The 20,430-nt window shown below is 39.7% G+C and overlaps 1 protein-coding gene across 2 annotated transcripts in view; it reads left to right on the plus strand.

Moving 5' to 3' along the window:
* Positions 1-20,430, plus strand: part of LOC139765018 (uncharacterized) — a 160,766-nt gene that overhangs the window by 134,877 nt on the left and 5,459 nt on the right. Inside the window, exon 18 of one of the 2 annotated variants that reach the window (XM_071692092.1) lies at positions 526-633. In XM_071692092.1, coding sequence (XP_071548193.1) covers positions 526-630 — 105 coding nt within the window. In that variant the 3' untranslated portion in view covers positions 631-633. Of the gene's footprint in view, positions 1-525; positions 13,680-20,430 lie in introns of those variants that run through there. The other variant, XM_071692091.1, reaches the window with a different exon arrangement.

Below are 20,430 nucleotides of genomic sequence, written 5' to 3' on the forward strand. Positions count from 1 at the left end.
AAAGATTTTGAGCGATCAGGGCCTGAACATATGGGACGGCGAAAGGTGTGCAAGGAATAAAGTGAATTGGAACGATGTGGCATACTGGGGTCGACATGCTGTCAGGGCATGTAAAAAAAATCTGGGATAAACCATGGAAAGGTCTTTGGGGCTTGGATGTGGATAGGAAACTGTGGTTTTGGTGCACTACACGTGAGTGATTTCAGGTACAGATCTGGGACTGACATTCCTGCTCTTCAGAGATGTCACATGTCATAGTGAGAAGCCTGATAAAAAACTTTGGTAGAGCTTCTTAGACCATCAAAACCAACATCTCACATCATCCTGGCCAAGAATTTAAACATCATGGGTAACTTCTCAGTCCATCATGACTGACTTTTTTAGATTTTATTGATGTGACACAAAACATGTTTTTTCTTTATCATATTTCAGTTAAAGAAGAAACAGGCATGAAGTTTACTAACTACAGAGCTTATAGTTATCAGTGTGTGACTCATGACACTTTTTATCTTCATCTTTTTTCAGGTAAAGAGAAAGCAGGCACAGAGGTTAACAAAGAAGATTAACATCAGCAAATTCTTGGATAAGATCCATCAGAGTGAGCAGCAGCAGCCACAAAAGCCCAAGTGACAGGTAAGACCTCTAGCACACAGACATACCAACTTAAGAACTTCTGGGTAACATCCTGATGTTTTGATTGCCAGTGTTTTTTTGTCTGTAAATGACATATATACAAGCTTTTGCGAAGGTTTTCTGTTTTGATGATTTAGAACAGGATGACATATTATGAAACCTAAGGTGTTTGAATATGGTGCCAGATCTTGAACACAGAATTTAACAGTACAGAGCTGTGAGGAAATTGAATGTTTTAAAAGTATTTAAGTCTATGGAAAATCAAAGGTTTTTTTGGTCATAAGTGAATTCATTTAGGATTGATATGTAAAATGAAATTTTCAGTTACTGGTTAAACTGAATTGAATCATAATATCCAATTTCCTCTTTTTTATTTGGCATTCTTGTGGCATTTCTGTCAATTTTTAAAGAGATTGCTTAAGGATATTTATTAAAAGTATTTATTTTGCATATCATATTTTAAACATAACATGATGGGTTAAGAATTCAAAGACTGGTGGGTGTTATTCCAAAGTTTTGTAATCCAGCCATTGTTTACTTTGAGGGTATATTTATTAATGTTCTAGTCCTCATTGAGTGTGTATGAATTTTTTTTATGTTTAAGAATTGCCAGAATTTTCTTTTGTGTATTAGTCAGAAACATGTGCTCAACTTTTCATAAGCTTTTTATTTTTTAGAGGGTTTGAATGTTGGGAATCCTTAATTTATTGTTTCTTATTTAGGTATTACTAAGAGGACTGATGCAGTATCACTTGATATTATTTTTTTCATACTATTCACCATTTCCCGCATTATCGAGGTAGCTTTAAGAACAGAGGACTGGGCCTTTGAGGGGATATCCTCACTTGGCCCCCTTCTCTGTTCCTTCTTTTGGAAAACTAAGAAAAAAAACGAGAGGAGAGGATTTCCAGTCTCTCGCTTAGTCGCCTTCTCCGACATGCAGGGAATACGTGGGAAGTATTCTTTCTCCCCATCCCCAGGGATATTATTATAGCCAGAAAAATCTTTTGCTATTAAAGTTTCATCATATTGAGGGTATAATGATTGTCAGCATATCAGATGAGAAGCTTTTCTGATATGGCCAGGTGGTTTGATTCCAGTCTTAGTATCTGTGGTGTATATTTATAGTACATTTCGGATGAAAAAGATGAAAATATCAGGATGTAAGTATTGGTTTGGTGAGCTTAGGTCAGAATTTAGAAAGAATTTAGATTAAAAGTAAGATTTTTTCATGTCATATGAAGCATTCAGCAAAAAAAGCATATACTATATTTTTCTTGCTTGAGTGCTGTTTCCCACATTAGCAAGGTTGTACCAAAAACAGATGAAAAAAGGCCATATTTACTCGCATCCATTCTCTAGCTGTCATAAGCAGTACACTGGAACCACATCTCCCTATCCACAACCAAACCTCTCAGACTTCTCCTTAGTTTCCTTCAGCTGCTGTACATACCCTGGTCCATTGACATCACGTCAACCCCTGTATGCCACGTTGTACTAGTTCACTCTGTCATGTGCATATCTATCACCCTTATGCATGCTTCATCCCCATCACTCAGAATCTTTTTACTCTATCCTTTCATCTCCAATTGGTCTCTCACTTCTCCTTGTCCCCTTCCACTTCTGACTCACATAACCTGAATATAAACCTCTCATTACTTATTCTCTTCATATGTCCAAACCATTTCATCACTCCCTCTTCAGCTTTCCCAACCACACTCTTTTTGTAGCACACTTCTACCTTACTCTATTGTTTCTTACTCGATCAAACTACTTTTGTCCTCATACATTTCATTACCAATACATCCACCTTCTTCCACACATCCTCATTTATAACTCATGCCTAGCATCCATACAACTTTGTTAAGACTACTAAACCTTCAGCATATCCATTTTCACCCTCCTAGATAACACCCTCTCTTTGTACACTTTCTTCATTGCTCAGAGAACCCTCACCCCCTCGCCCACTCTGTGATTCACCCCTGCTTCCATGGTTCCATTGTTGCCATGTCCGTTTCCCAGATATCTAATCACTTCATTTCCTCTAAGTTTCTCCAATAAAACTCACACCCCAATGAACCTGTCCCTCTATGCTACTAAAACTAATAACCTTTCTTTTTTTTTTTTGCAGTTACTCTCTACTTCCTCCTTTCACACACTTTCAAACTCAGTCACTAACTTATGCAGGTTCTCACTCAAATCTGTCACCATTGCTATGTCATCAGCAAACAACAACTGACTGACTTCTCAGGACCCCCTCATGTACAACTGTATGTGAAGGTGACTTTACAGTTCGATGGTTCAGATGATTTTATTTAAAATTTATTTTTCAAACCATGCTGTGCTACATATTTCAAAAAGACAGTCCATCTCATCAGGTGCAAACATTTCATAAAGTTTTTAAATCCCATGACCAACACAGACTCTGCATTGTCATTACCATGCCGAGATATACACTGGCCTGACTGTTAGAGGGAAAGTGGGGGAGTAGGGGTACCATGTGGCTAAGGGAGGGCTGTATGGGGGAGGTTGGCCTGGGCACAGAGATGTGTGTTCAGTTACTTTTTTCTTGTTACTGTTTCTATGATAATTCTTTTATAATGATTTGGTTGATAATAGGATGTGCTTTAAAGTTACCTAGGGACAAATTAAAGTTCTTAGTGTTAGCTATTAAGATAGATTTATTGTGTGTAGCATAATCAGATGAGGAGTATATTGTGACTGGGTTGTTAAGGTCTAAGGGTGATAGTTTATTGCCAGTGTTTAGCGATCTCTTTATTATGGTTGCCTCAGTGTACTGAATGATTGTACCAGTAGCATCTCTCAGTTGCTGTTTTATGTGTCTGACCAATATCTACAGTAATCCCTTGATTTATCTACAGTAATCCCTTGATTTTATGGACTTGGCAAATAGTAATACATTAACTGATAGTAATTTGAAAAATGAAATACTTAAGAATGTGAAACATCACACCATCCACATTTCATATCGCTCTTGTTTTTGATAGCATGGGGTATACTCGCTCTGTTTTGGTCTCAGTCCGCCTCAAGCTATCATGCAGTCAGGTTGTGTGCAGAGAATTGTGACTTTATTTGTTAAATAATTTTGCAATCCTCACAATTCAAAATGGCATCAAGTGATTGAGGATTTAAAAGAAACTTGTGAACTGTATATTGTATTAAAAAATGGCCCAAAGATTACATTGGATTTAATGGACTTTTGGCCTTAACAGACACCCCTTACCCTGATTAGTCATTAGATTGAGGGTTTACTGTACATCTTTACCTCCCTTACATCTGACGGCATAAACACTCTCAATTTTCTGATAATTTGGCCTACTTTTAACTTAAGGCTTACTGATAGTGTTGTATTGGAAAGTAACATTAAAAGCACTGTTTTTCAGTGCATGTCTTACATTAGCTAAGTTAGGAGAGTAGTGTAACACCTATCATCTTTTCACATTTTTGTTTCTAGATGCATAAAATGTCTTTTTGGCTTTGAGTACTTGAAGCCTGAGTATGCAGAAGGGTTAAAGATTTGCACAGGATAGGGTGAATCAGAGCAATGTGATGTACTGAGGGCTGTTTGCTGTCAGTGGACTAAACCTGGCATATGAAGCAACTGGGGGGAACCAAGGAAAGGTCTTTAGGGCCTGGTTGTGGATAGGGGGCTGCAGTTTTCAGCGCATTACATATGACAGCTAGAGAATGAATGTGAGTGAAAGAGGCCTTTTCTTCATCTGTTTCTGGCACTGCCTCGCTAATGCAGGAAATAGTGAGCAGGTATGAATAGAATATGTAATGGGAAGAGGAAATTGTACATTTTCCTCAAAACATCATAATTATTTGTTCCAACAAGTTTGGTTTATATCTGAAGAGAGAATTCTTGAATTTTTCAGAACAGAAGGCAGAGATTTAAGTTTTAAATTTTATTGTTATTTATTATACTTTGCCGTTGTCTCCCATGTTAGCGAGGTAGCGCAAGGAAACAGATGAAAAAATGGCCCAACCCACCCACATACACATGTATATACATAAACGCCCACACGTGCACATATGCATACCTGTACATTTCAAAATTTTATTTATTTATATTTATTATATTTTGTTGCCATCTCCCGTGTTAGCGAGGTAGCGCATGGAAACAGACGAAAGAATGGCCCAACCCACCCACATACACATGTATATATGTTGGTACGTACACAGACATGTACATATACACACATGTACATATTCATACATGCTGCCTTCATCCATTCCTGCTGCCACCCCGCCACACATGAAATGGCATCCCCCTCCCCCTGTGTGTGCACGAGGTTGCGCTAGGAAAAGACAACAAAGGCCACATTAGTTCACACTCAGTCTCTGGCTGTCATGTGTAATGCACCGAAACCACAACTCCCTTTCCACATCCAATTTTAGATTTATGTATTTATTCATCATACTTGATTGCAATTTCCCACTTCAGCGGGATGGCGCCAGGAAACAAATGAAGAATGGCCCATCCACTCATATTTATTCATTATACTTTGTCGCTGTCTCCAGTGTTAGTGAGGTAGCTCAAGGAAACAGACGAAAGAATGGCCTAACCCACCCACATACACATGTATATACATACACGTCCACACATGCACATATACATACCTGTACATTTAAATGTATACATATATATACATACACAGACATATACATATATACACATGTTCATAATTCATACTTTCTGCCTTTATTCATTCCCGTTGCCACCCCGCCACACATGAAATGACAACCCCCGCTCATGCACGCAAGATAGCACCAGGAAAAGACCACAAAGGCCACATTCGTTCACATTCAGTCTCTAGCTGTCATGTGTAATGCACCGAAACTAGAGCTCTATCCACATCCAGGCCCCACAGACCTTTCCATGGTTTACCCCAGACGTTTCACATACCATGGTTCAGTCCATTGACAACACATCATCCCCAGTATACCTCATTGTTCCAATTCACTCTATTCCTTGCATGCCTCTCACCCTCCTGTTTGTTCAGGCCCCAATTGCTCAAAATCTATTTCACTCCATCCTTCCACCTCCAGTTTGGTCTCCTGCTTCTCCTTGTTCCCCTCACTGCTGACACATATGTCCTCTTTGTCAATCTTTCCTCACTTATTCTCTCTATATGCCCAAACCATTTCAACCCACCCTCTTCTGCTCTCTCAACCACACTCTTTTTATTTCCACAATATCTCTTACCCTTTCATTACATACTTGATCAAACCAGGGGAAATATCTGAATACCAGCTATTCTAGTTAATCTTTATAGTATTTGAATATTTTGTGAAGCTTCAACCAAAGAATTATTATTCTTAATGATAGATGTAGATTTGAGTATCATTATTTTATGGTCCTTTTTCAGTTTGTTATTGAATTTTACTTTGTTATTTAGTTAGGCTTGTCATAACTGAAATTTGGGCAGCATTTTTTACAGTTGCATTAAAACTTAACACAAATGATAAAGCAATATGTATGTTTCAAAATATGTATGAAAGAAACCATATATGGGTTTTATGTTATCTTATGTGCCTTTTTTAACCAGGATTTATGTAGAGTTTATGTTTGTGGTAGCTCTGAATTTGATAGCTATTGAACCACCAAAAACTGGTTTACGTAGACCATTCAGAGTATGCAAATGTTGCTTAGTTTGTCCAGGCCTGGTTGCATGCTTGTCTGTAATTATTTGTTCTTGCATGTAATGCAAAATTACAGTTTCTCTTGCAGGAGCCCTCTGTATCTAGAATTATCAGGATGGGTAGTGTTATACCAGAATGCTGGTTCAGTCCAATGGGGCCCTATATTTGCAAAAACCTGTCTTGGGCATAACTTGTTTGTGGTTGACTAAAAGGAATTTAAGGAATTTTGCCATATTGTTGGTGTTGGATTAATAATTTTATTTTTTCCTTACTCGATCGACATTTCCCACATTAGTGAAGTAGCTTCAGGTAAAGATGAAGAAAGGTCACATCCACTTACATTAATTCTCTAGCTGTCATGTGTAATGCAGTGAAATCACAGCTCCCTATCCACAGCCAGGCCCTACAAACCTTTCCATGATTACCCCAGATGCTTCACATGCCCTGGTTTCAACAGCAGCATGTTTACCCCAGTATACCACATTGTTCCAGTTCACTATCCCTTGCAGGCCCTGATCGCTCAAAATTGTTTTCACGCCATCCCCCCACCTCCAGTTTGGTCTCTCCTATTCTTTTTGTTTCCTCCTGTTTGATACGTATGTCCTTTTTGTCTACTTTTCATCACTCATTCTCTCCATATTTCCAAACTATTTCTGCACACCCACTTTAAATCTTTCAAACATTTCATTTCCAACACATCTACCCTCCTCTGCCCATCCTTGTCTATAGACCATGCCTTGCATCCATATGATATTTTTGGGACTACTATACCTTTTAACGTACCTATTCTTGCCCTCCCAGATAAAATTCTCTCCACACATTCTTCAGCACTCCCTGAAGCTTCGTCTGCTCACCTACCGTGTGACTGACTTCTGCTTCCATGATCTAAAACTCCTCTCTTTCCCTGAGCTTTCTCCATTCAAACTCACACCCCAACTAACCTGTCCATCAACCCAGCTAAAGCTAACAAATTGCTCTATTGATATTTACACTCAACTTCCTCCTTTCACACACTCTTCCAAACTATCATAAACTGTTTTCTCTGCAGTTTCTTGTTTTAGAATGCCACCAGTGCTCTATCATCTGTAAAGAACAAATGACTCACTTCCTAGGCTTTTTTATCCCTCGCAGACTGCATACTCGCTTCTCTCTTCAAGACTCGTCCATATACCACCCTTACAACCCCTTACATAATGAATTAAACAACCATGGTGACATCACACACCCTTGCCTCAGACCAAATTTCATTTGTAAACATTTACTTGCCTTTTGCCTTTCTTCCTTCTTGAGAGAGACTTCTCTCTGCTTCTAAAACTCCTCACTTCTCCCAAGCTGTCTCCATTCAAATTCAGCTAACCTGTCTATCAACCCTGCTAAACCTAACAACCTTGCTTTTATTCACTGTCATTTACTGTCTTCTTCCTCTTTTCACAGACTGTCATAGACAGTTTCATCTGTAGTTTTTCTCTTTAATCTGCCTCCAGTGCTCTATCATCAGCATAGAACATCCAACTTACTTTCCAGGCTCTCTCATCCCATACAGACTGCATACTCTTTCCCTGTCTCCAAGACTTGCCTATTTACCACCCTCACCACCCAATACATAAACAAATTAAACTACTGTGGTGACATCACACACCCCTGCTGCAGACCATCTTTCATATGTAGACATTTCCTTGCCTCTTTTCCTTCTTGTACATATGCCTTGCATCATTGATAGAAACTTCTCTCTGCTTCTAAAACTCCTTACTTCCCCCAAGCTTCCTCCATTCAAATTCACATCCCAGCTAACCTGTCTATTAACCCTGCTAAACCTAGCAGCCTTGCTTTTATTCCTTTTACACTCATTTACCTCTTTTCACAAACTGTCACAAACAGTTTCGCCTGCAGTTTTTCACTTCAATCTCTCACCAGTGCTGTATCATCAGCAACGAACAGCTGACTCACTTTCCAGGCTCTCTCATCCCTTACAGATTGCATACCCTTCCCTGTCTCCAAGTCTTGCCTCTTTACCTCCCTTACCACCCAGTACATAAACAGATTAAACCACCATGGTGACATTACACACCCCTGCTGCAGACCAACCTTCTTTGGGAAACATTTACTTGCCTTTCTTCCAACTTGTACACATTCCTTACACTCTTGATAAAAGCTTCTCTCTGCTTCCAGCAGCTTTCCCTCCACACTGTATATTCTTAAGGCCTTCCAAAAGACATTTTTTGTCAACCCTATCATATGCTTTCTCCAGATCCATAAATGCCACATACAAATTTTTGTTTTTGTAAATATTTGTCACAGTTTTTAAAGCAAATACCTGATCCACACATCCTCTTCCACTCCTGAAAGCACACCGCTTCTCTCTATTCTGATGCTCCGTACATACATTCACTCTCTCATTCATTAGCTTCCCATACAACTTACCAGGTACACTCAACAAACTTATATCTCTATAGTTTGAGCACTCACTTTTATCCACTTTACCTTTGTACGATGGTACTATACATGAATTCTGCCAATCTCAGGCTCATCACCATGATCCATGCATGCATTGAAAATCCTTACCAACCAATTAACAACACAATTTCTTGTTAAATTCAACTGCACTTCCATCCCTTCCAGCACCTTCCCACATTTCATCTTCCATAATGCTTTCACCAACTCTCTTCACCAAACCACTCTCCATAATTCTCTCACTTCACACACTACCCTAACCCAAACATCCTACATTTGCCATCATCAAACACATTCAGCAGTCTTACATAATACTCCATCTCCTCACTGCATCACTACCTGTTACAATTTCCCTTTTGCTCTCCATGCTGATGTTCCTGTTTGTTCTCTTTTTTTTGCAAATTGTTAACCTCCTTCCAAAACAAGTTATTTCCTTAAGTTTACTGATCCTCTTCACCCCAACTTCCCTCCACTCCAGCACCTTCCCACGTTTCATCTTTCATAAGGCTTTCATCACCTCTCTTCACCAAACCACTCTCCATGATTCTCTCTTCACACACCACCCTAACCCAGACACCCTACTTCTGCCATCATCAAATGCTTTCAGCAGTCCTACATAATACTCCATCTCCTCCTCACTGCATCACCACCTGTTACAACTTCCCTTTTGCTTCCATGCTAATGTTCCTGTTTGTTTGCTTGTTTTTTGCACATTATTAACCTACTTCCAAAACAAGTTATTTCCTTAAGTTTACTGACCCTCTTCACCCCAACTCCCTTATGCCCTCTTTCAACCCTTGCACTTTTTTTTTTTTTTTCTTTATACATCCCCCAGTCATTTGTACTCTTTCTTTTCTTTTTCACTAACAACTACATTTCTTCATACCACCACTCACTACCCTTTCTAATCTACCTACCTCCCACCTAATGCATGCATCATGCATCTCTTGCACACACCAGTGCTACTTCCCTAAATACCTTCCACTCACCCTCTCCCCTTACTTCATTTACTCTCACCTTTTGTCATTCTACAGTGAATCTCTATGGGTATTTCTTCACACAAGTCTCCTTTCCAAGCTCACTTATTCTCACCATTTTCTTCTGACTGACATTGTTTTCTCTTTTCCCAAAACTCTACAAATCTGTACACAAGATAGTGATTCCACCAGCTGCCCCTTTCAGTACATTTATGTCCAGGAGTCTCTCTTTTACACCTATCATTAATTATGTAATACAGTAATGCCTGCTGACCATCTCTCCTATCACATGCATATATATCTATATTTCTCTTGTTTTAAACTAGATATTCACAATCACCAGTTCTTTTTCAGCACTCAGCTTCAAAAGCTGTTCACCATTTCCATTTATGGTAACTGAATACCCCATGTCCCTAATTATACCCTCAACTGCCACTTTACTCATTTTCAGATTCAATCACCCATCACTAATACTTGGTCTCTTATATTAAAACTGCTGACACAGTCACTTAGCTCCTCCAAAGTACTTGCCTCTAATGATATTTCTTTTCATAGCTTGGTGCTTAATCAGTAATAATCGCCCAGCTCTTGCCAACCACTTTCATTTTTAACCACATATGTTAAGAATATATGCCTTTGTAGTCTTTTACACGCTCCCACAACTCCTGCTTCAGGAGTAGTGCTACTTCTTCCTTAGCTCTTGTCCTCACAGTGACCCTTGACTTTACTCATAGGTTATTTCCAAACTTCATTCCCTTTAGCCTTGAGCTTTGTTTCTCTTGGAGCTGAATAAGTAGGTTTCTTTCCTCAAATATACTACTTATCTCTCCTTTCTTCTCATCTTGGTTACATCCACATATATTTAGACACCACAGCCTGATTGTTTGAGGAGGATGAGAATCCCTACTTGGCTCATTCCTCTGTTATCTCTTAAAAATTATAATACAAGAAGTGGTAGGGGGAGTTTCTAGCCCATGCTTCCACCTCCTTTAATCGCTGTCTACTCCACGCAGGGATTACAGAAGCAGAATTCTTTCTCCCCTACTCCATTTTACATTTATGCTGATTTAATGAGCTGAAGATGCAAGAGGCACTTAGCCATTTTCTTGAATGCATCTGGACTGCACACCATATGGATAAGATACCCCTTAAAGTGACTCATATTTGTCAGTTCTAAAGACAACATATCAGAGGTTCTTATTTAACATACATTGTAAGTACACCACATCCATATTGATAAAGAGAACCATATTAACATATGCAATTTACCCACCTTCTGATTGCTGGTGACCAGAAAAATGGATGACTTGTGAGCACAGCATCTTTTGTGATAGTTATGATATGCTCTCTTGAAATGTTCACTTGGTGAGAACTCTCATAAGCTTGTGATATGGTGTGCCTTGATATGTATTGTTCTTCATTATTTACTACTTTTGATTAGGCATTGTTCATGTGATACAGAGAGAGTGAACTTTGACAAAAGCATACCCTCAGTGCAAATATCCAGTTATGTAAGTGTGATTATGCAAGACTGATCATAACAAGCCTTAGCCTTTGGCTAATCAAAGTCATGTTCATTTCCAGAGATACTCTTTGAATTAAACTTTTCTTTCTTTTCTTTCATACTATTCGCCATTTCCCGCGATAGCGAGGTAGCGTTAAGAACAGAGGACTGGGTCTTTGAGGGAATATCCTCACCTGGCCCTCTTCTCTGTTCCTTCTTTTGGAAAAAAAAAAAAAAAAAAAAGAGGGGAGGATTTCCAGCCTCCCGCTCCCTTCCCTTTTAGTCGCCTTCTACGACACGCAGGGAATTCGTGGGAAGTATTCTTTCTCCCCTATCCCCAGGGAATTAAACTTATGTTAAAGTATAACTGTTAAACCAGTTACTGCTCTGTGTATTCATGGACAATATTGCCGCAAAGTTCCTGAAACCTGACCATTGGTGAAGGATAAGTGATTGTGTAGCTGTGAGGTCCAAAAATGGATTTTGAAGGTCTGGAAACTAATTTGTAAGCTGTGACCAAGCATACAGAGGACACCTTTGCTGCCTATCCATCATCATGCTCTCTTGCATAGATATGCATATTCTAGGTAGTCATCATACATGAGAGGTACAGGATGGGCTGGCACCATATTTTAACCATTTTTGTTAGTTTTAGGACTTTTTTTCATTGCTGATTGTTCTGCGTCTCAGTATTTATGACATCCATTCCTTTCAAGAACTCCAAGGAGATGGCCATGGTAAAAGAGCCTTTGTATGTGGTGAACTCCAGTGCCACTTCTTATCCTTTAGTGCCTCACCCTTATGAGGCAGCTGGCAGAAGACAACTCTAGCATTGTGTTTCGAGAGGCTCTTATCTAATGTTCATACCTCCCACTTTTACAATAAGTTCCTGCCTAATGTTCCAACCTAATACTACCTGATGCTCCCATCTGATATTTTTACCTATTTCTCCTTCTTAAAGTTGATTGTTAACGTAGTATTCAGTTGTAATGGTAAGACCTGCTGAGTTTATTTTTTTGTGTGGGTATTTTTCCATATTTTGGGTCATGCTGATGTAGTTCAGGTGGATATTAAGAGCCTTCTTTCAACCTGCTTTGCTTTTTTTTCCTAAAGGGAGGAGCAGAGGAGGGGGCAGTGAGGATATTCTCTCTAAGGCTCAGTCCTCTGTTCTTAACACTACCTCACTAACGCAGGAAATGGCGAATATGTATAAAAGAATCCTTCCCATGTATTCTCTGTGTGTCGTAGAAGGCGACTAAAAGGGGAGGGAGTGGGTGGCTGGAAACCCTCCCCCTCTCGTTTTCATTTTCCAAAAGAAGGAACAGAGAAGGGGGTCAAGTGAGGATATTCCCTCCAAGGCTCAGTTCTCTGTTCTTAATGCTACCTCGCTAACATGGGAAATGGCGAATATGTATGAAAAAAAAATTACAGAGAATGAAAAAAAAGGCTGAGAATGTGTAGAATTAGTCAGTTGTCAATGTTGAAATTTTAGGTTGAAGGAAATGCTTTAGAATGAATGTTATCTTCATTGTGAAAGTTTGTCTATATTGTGTAATTATGAAGTCATTGAAAATATGATGAGGACCACTTGAGCACATGTGAAAAGTCTTGTAAAGGAAAGTGCTTGCCTAATGCTTATCCATAATCAGTTGTAAATGCAATCTGATGCCATTATTACATATGTGCTGAATATTGATATTGAAGCAAGGGAGTTAAGTATAACATCATTTCCATTTATAATGATAACAAATCTACACACGCTAATGTTGAGGCACAAAGATAAAGGCTCTTCTATTTATACCTTTATAAATGTATGTCTTGCTGCTTCTCATGTGATGGTGTCTGAATATCTCAACTCGTCCCTTAAAAGGAACACACTTTTCACACACATTCATAAGTTTGATGTTGCCAAAATTTGAAGTTGAGCATGTTGCTGACTAATTAAAAAACAAAAGGATATTGAATTATAATTACCAAGTAATTTCTAAAGTATATAATTTTGTATAACTTCTGTATATTGTTTATTTTATTTATTCATATTTATTTTGCTTTGTCGCTGTCTCCCGCATTAGCGAGGTAGAATGGCCCAACCCACCCACATACACATGTACGTACATACACGTCCACACACAGCACATATACATACCTATACATCTCAACGTATACATATATATACACACACAGACATATACATATATACCCATGTACACAATATATCCCTGGGGATAGGGGAGAAAGAATACTTCCCACGCATTCCTCACGTGTCGTAGAAGGCGACTAAAGGGGATGGGAGTGAGGGGCTAGAAACCCTCCCCTCCTTGTATTTTAACTTTCTAAAAAGGGAAACAGATTTATATTGTTATAGGAGTGAATATTTTTGTATGTTATTGGTTGTACTAAAGAAAATATCTTTTGTATTATATTAATAAAAAATGAAAAAAAGATGATATAGAAATTTGATATTTTTTTATCCTTTGCGCCCTAACAAGCTTTCTTATGCATTTTTGTGGGAATGTATCTTTACTGCATCTCTGCTTTGTATGTATGTTGACCTTTATTGTATTTCTGTACCAGCAAAAAATAATTGAGTGGTAGGAATTGCACAAAATCACTTGACATTTAACCTCTGAGAGCCTGCTGTATTTTCAGCTTGTGCTGTCTAGCTGCAGAAATAGGTCCTGGGTAACTATGAAACTTTTTTGTACTTGCCATTTGCCATACTAGTGAAGTAGCATTAGGAACAATTTGAACCTTAGAGAAATTCCTCATTTGGCTCTTTTAGGAAAGGGGAATTTCTATTTTCCACTCCTATCCTTCATAGCAGCATTTTACAACATACAAGAATTACATTAGTAGTAATCTACTTCCTTTATCCCCAGCTAGACAGCTAGAGACTGAGTGTGAATGAATGTGGCCTTTTTGTTGGTTTTCCTGGCACTACTTCGCTGAAGCAGGGGGTAGTGATGCTGTTTCCTGTGGTGCGGGGCAGTGCCGGGAATGGATGAAGGCAAGCAAGTATGAATATGTACATGTGTATATGTCTGTGTGTGTATATGTTTATTTTTTATTTTTTTTCATACTATTCGCCATTTCCCGCATTAGCGAGGTAGCATTAAGAACAGAGGACTGGGCCTTTGAGGGAATATCCTCACATGGTCCCCCTCTCTGTTCCTTCCTTTAGAAAAAAAAAAGAGAGGGGAGGACTTCCAGCCCCCCGCTCCCTGTTTATATGTATGTATATTTGCATGTATGGGAGCTTATGTGTATATGAATGGATGGGCCATTATTTGTCTTTCCTGGTGTTACCTCACTGACGTGGGAAATGGCGATATAGTATAATAAATAGTAAGTAATCACAAAATTTGAAAAGCAGAAGATTGTGAAATTAATCAGCTGTCGGTACAGTATTGGTAAAATTTTGGATGGAAGGACATGCTTTAGAAAGAATTTGATTTGCATTTTGATGATTACAAAGACTGCTTAAGCTCTTGAAATGAAGTCTGGTGAACAAAAAACAATACAGGTTTGGATGGTATTGCAGTGGAATCTATTAAAAAAGGGGGTGACTGTATTGTTGACTGGTTGGTAAGGTTATTTAATGTATGTATGACTCGTGGTGAGGTGCCTGAGGATTGGCGGAATGCGTGCATAGTGCCATTGTACAAAGGCAAAGGGGATAAGAGTGAGTGCTCAAATTACAGAGGTATAAGTTTGTTGAGTATTCCTGGTAAATTATATGGGAGGGTATTGATTGAGAGGGTGAAGGCATGTACAGAGCATCAGATTGGGGAAGAGCAGTGTGGTTTCAGAAGTGGTAGAGGATGTGTGGATCATGTGTTTGCTTTGAAGAATGTATGTGAGAAATACTTAGAAAAGCAAATGGATTTGTATGTAGCATTTATGGATCTGGAGAAGGCATATGATAGAGTTGATAGAGATGCTCTGTGGAAGGTATTAAGAATATATGGTGTGGGAGGCAAGTTGTTAGAAGCAGTGAAAAGTTTTTATCGAGGCTGTAAGGCATGTGTACGTGTAGGAAGAGAGGAAAGTGATTGGTTCTCATTGAATGTAGGTTTGTGGCAGGGGTGTGTGATGTCTCATGGTTGTTTAATTTGTTTATGGATGGGGTTGTTAGGGAGGTGAATGCAAGAGTTTTGGAAAGAGGGGCAAGTATGAAGTCTGTTGTGGATAAGAGAGCTTGGGAAGTGAGTCAGTTGTTGTTTGCTGATGATACAGCGCTGGTGGCTGATTCATGTGAGAAACTGCAGAAGCTGGTGACTGAGTTTGGTAAAGTGTGTGAAAGAAGAAAGTTAAGAGTAAATATGAATAAGAGCAAGGTTATTAGGTACAGTAGGGTTGAGGGTCAAGTCAATTGGGAGGTAAGTTTGAAGGGAGAAAAACTGGAGGAAGTAAAGTGTTTTAGATATCTGGCAGCGGATGGAACCATGGAAGTGGAAGTGACTCATAGGGTGGGGGAGGGGGCGAAAATCCTGGGAGCCTTGAAGAATGTTTGGAAGTCGAGAACATTATCTCGGAAAGCAAAAATGGGTATGTTTGAAGGAATAGTGGTTCCAACAATGTTGTATTGTTGCGAGGCGTGGGCTATGGATAGAGTTGTGCGCAGGAGGGTGGATGTGCTGGAAATGAGATATTTGAGGACAATGTGTGGTGTGAGGTGGTTTGATCGAGTAAGTAATGTGAGGGTAAGAGAGATGTGTGGAAATAAAAAGAGCGTGGTTGATAGAGCAGAAGAGGGTGTTTTGAAATGGTTTGGGCACATGGAGAGAATGAGTGAAGAAAGATTGACCAAGAGGATATATGTGTCGGAGGTGGAGGGAACGAGGAGAAGTGGGAGACCAAATTGGAGGTGGAAAGATGGAGTGAAAAAGATTTTGAGTGATTGGGGCCTGAACATGCAGGAGGGTGAAAGGCGGGCAAGGAATAGAGTGAATTGGATGTGGTATACCGGGGTTGACGTGCTATCAGTGGATTGAATCAGGGCATGTGAAGCGTCTGGGGTAAACCATGGAAAGTTGTGTGGGGCCTGGATGTGGAAAGGGAGCTGTGGTTTCGGGCATTATTGCATGACAGCTAGAGACTGAGTGTGAATGAATGGGGCCTTTGTTGTCTTTTCCTAGCGCTACCTCACACACATGAGGGGGGAGGGAGATAGTATTCCATGTGTGGCAAGGTGGCAATGGGAATGAATAAAGGCAGACAGTGTGAATTGTGTGCATGATATATGTATGTGTTTGTGTGTGTATATATATGTGTACATTGAGATGTATAGGTATGTATATTTGCGTGCGTGGATGTGTATATAGATGTGTATGGGGGTGGGTTGGGCCATTTCTTTCGTCTGTTTCCTTGCGCTACCTCGCAAACGCAGGAGACAGCGACAAAGCAAAATAAGAAATAAATAAAAAAAAATAATCCTTATTGATATTTCTTTAAACACACAGTCACATGTTATATACTACCACTGTGCTAGATGTGATGTTGAAGCAGTAGAATGGAGTACAACATTATTTGCGGATGATTATGAGTCTATGCACGCCACTGATATGTTAGCATGATAAAGATCTCTTGTTCATCGCTTTTGAAGTTGTTTGTCGTGATGTTAGGATGAAGGGTAATCTAAACAGAATGTATCAGTATTTTTATATATATATCTGATGCCTATTCCCTCTGGGAGCTCTCTCAGGGGTTGGCCATGGCAAAAGAGTCTCCATAACTGTTGCATTCCAGTACCACTTCTTAGCCTTTAATGTCCTACCCTTAGCAGGCTACTGGCAGTGGGCCTCTAGTTCACTGTTTTCAGAGGCTCCCGCCTAATGTTCCTCCCACCTATTTCTGTTTAAGTTCCAACTTACTACTTCTACTTAATGCTCCTGCCTGATGTACCTACCTACTACCTCTAGCTGTTGTTCCAACCATATTGCCAAAAGGCAGGGCTAGCACGTAGTGCTCATTGCAGGAAAATATAGATTTATGAAGAAAGAATTGTATGAGTTAAGTGTTGTAATGTGTGACAAGGAGAGATTGTATGTTTGTGGACAGAATGCCAGTATTCCATGTGTGTTGGGGCAGAAAGAAAAGGCAGCTATGTGGGTCAGATGACTGCAACTTGATTGCCACAGAAGGGCAGGCTCACTGCGCATCCATTACTAACCCTCCTGATACCCAGGTAGGTATATTATTGGAGCAGATTTATTCCATATTATATATCATAATGTTTTCCTTCATCAGAACAACTTTTTCACACATTGTTCAAGTTCTGTTGTTGCCAGAGTTTGGAATGAAGCTTGTCACTGACTGCTTAATGGCAAGGAACTCAGATGCTATTTTAAAGTAATTTTCAAAGTACATATTTTTTACATTTGTTATAGAAAGGAATTTTATATTCACACAATCTTTCATATTTGATCACCATTTTCCATGTTAGTGAGGTAGTGTCTGGAACAAAGAATAGCCACATTCACTCACATTCATGCTATAACTGTCATGTGCAATGCACAGAAACCACAGCTCCAGTCCACAGTCAGACCCCATAGACCAATTTATAGTTTACCTAAGCTGCTTCATGTGCTCTGGTTCAGTCCACTGACAGCACATCAACTCCTGTATACCACATCGCTCCAATTCACTCTATCCCATGCGCACCTTTCACCCTCCTGCATGCTCTGGCCATGATCACTCAAAAATCTTCTTCACTTCATCCTTCCACCCCAATTTGGTCTCTCCCTTATCCTTGTTCCCTCCACTTCTGCCACATATATCGTCTTTGTTAACCTCTCCTCACTCATTCTATCCATAGGTCCAAACCATTTCAGCACATTCTCTTCAGCTCACACAACCACACCCTTTTTATTACCACACCTCTGTCTTACCCATGTATTATTTACTCAGTCAAACCACATCAAGATAGTGCTAGGAACAGATGAAGAAATGGCCTCACTTGCTCACCTCCATTGTGTAGTTGTCACATTGAAATGCATCCCCCTATATACAACCAAACTAAACAGACAATGGCTGTTTAATATGATAAATTGATAGGGTCGTAAGGGAAGTGAATGCAAGGGTCTTTGAGAGGGGCAGGTAAGCAGTCTGTTGGGTTGCAGGGTTCTGGGAGGTGAGTCAATTGTTTCATGATGACATGGCTTGTTGGCAGATTAGAGTCAGAAACTGCAGAAACTGGTGTGAGTTTGAAAGATTGTGTGTAGGGAGTAAGTTGAGAGTATATAAGAATAACAGCAAGGTTATTAGGTTTAACAGTGGAAACTGCCAGGTTAGTTGGGGTGGGAGTTTGAATTGAGAGAAATTGGAGAAAGTGAAGTGTTTAGATACCTGGGATGGACATGGCAGAAAATGGAACCATGGGAGCTGAAGTGAGGTAGTTAAAGGGAAGGGGAGGGGTTGAAGGTCCTTGGAACATTGAGGAATGCATGGAAAGAATGGTCACTATCTGGGAGGGTTAAGTAGGCATGTTTGAAGGTACAGTAGTCCCAATGATGTATGGGTGCAAACCATGGGCTGTAGTTAAGAACCTGCAGGAAAGGGTGAATGTGTTGCAAAAGAAACATTTGAGGACAACATGTGGTGTGAGGATTGATTAAGAAATGCTTAGAATGCTTAGGTATTGTAATACAGAGGATGGCTGAAAGAGCTGAAGAGGGTGTGCTGAAATGGTTTAGACATAAGAAGAGAATGGAGTGATGAAGTGAATAAGGTTTTGAGTGCTCAGTGAGTGAGTATGCAGAAGGGTATAGTATAGTGCAGATTTCACAAATACGTACATAACTATTAGGTAGTGATGTGTAAATAAACCTAAACCATCATTTAAAGAAAGACCATTACCTTTACTGCCCTCTCAGTAGCTATGATTTGTTACTTTCATTTTCTCAATCCCCCCAAACATTGTATAAGATCCTGAAGTCCTCCAGTTGATTTACACAGATTATGAAACAATAGGTGGAGTAGTAATCAGGAACAGTAGGTAGGAGCCTCTTGAAACTCTACACTAGAGTTGCCCTCTGCCAGTGGCCTGCTAAGGGTGAGGCACTAAAGGCTAAGAAGTGGCACTGGAATTCACCAGTTAAGGAGACATTTTTGCCTTGGCCATCCTATTGAGGGAGCTTCCATAGGGAACAGGCATCAGAGATATAGAACCACATCACAGCACATATTGTCCTCAAACATTTCATTTCCAGCACCACCCTTCTCTGTACATCCTTATGTGTAGCCCATGCCTTGCAACCATATTATATCGCTTGGACTACTATACCTTCAAAGATATGTTTATTTGTCCTCCCAGATAATGCTCTCTCTTCCCACCCATTTTTCAGTTCTCCCAAAACCTTTGTCTCCACTCACTCACCCTATGACTCACTTCCGCTTCCATATTTCATTTGCCATCATGTCCGCAACCAGGTATCTAAAACACTTCACTTCCGCCAATTTCTCCTGTCATACTCACACCCTAACTAATCTGTCTCTCAACCTGCTAAACCTAGTAACTTTGCTTTTACTCACATTTAATTTCAACTTCTTCATTTCACACACCCTTCCAAACTCAATCACTAATTTTTGCAGTTTCTCACTTGAATCTGCCGCAAGTGCTATTTTATCAGCAAGCAGCAACTGACTCACTTCCCAAGTCTTTTCACCCCACAGACTGCACATTTTCCCCTCTGTGCCCAAGACTTGCATTTACCTCCCTCACCACCCTATCCATAAATGAATTAAACCATAGTGGTATCATAAACCCCTGTTGCAGACCACCTTCACATGCCGTACACTCTTGATAAAAAAATCCTCTGCATTTAGTAGCTATCCTCCCATACCATATATTCTTAAGACCTTTTACGAGGAATTTCTATCAAACTTGTCACATGCTTTTCCTAGATCCATAAATGCCATGTTTTCTCATATATATTCTTTAAAGCAAATGCCTGATCCTCCCATCCTCTACCATTTCTGACATCACACTGTTTCTCTCCAGTCTGATGTTAGTACATGCCTTCACCCTCTCAGTCACTACTTTCCCATACAGTTTTCCAGATACACAACAAACAGTGAATGTAGGTTTGCGGCAGGGGTGTGTGATGTCTCCATGGTTGTTTAATTTGTTTATGGATGGGGTTGTAAGGGAGGTAAATGCAAGAGTCCTGGAAAGAGGGGCAAGTATGAAGTCTGTTG

Source organism: Panulirus ornatus, chromosome 52, assembly GCF_036320965.1.
Source record: "Panulirus ornatus isolate Po-2019 chromosome 52, ASM3632096v1, whole genome shotgun sequence".
Lineage (NCBI taxonomy): Eukaryota > Metazoa > Arthropoda > Malacostraca > Decapoda > Palinuridae > Panulirus > Panulirus ornatus.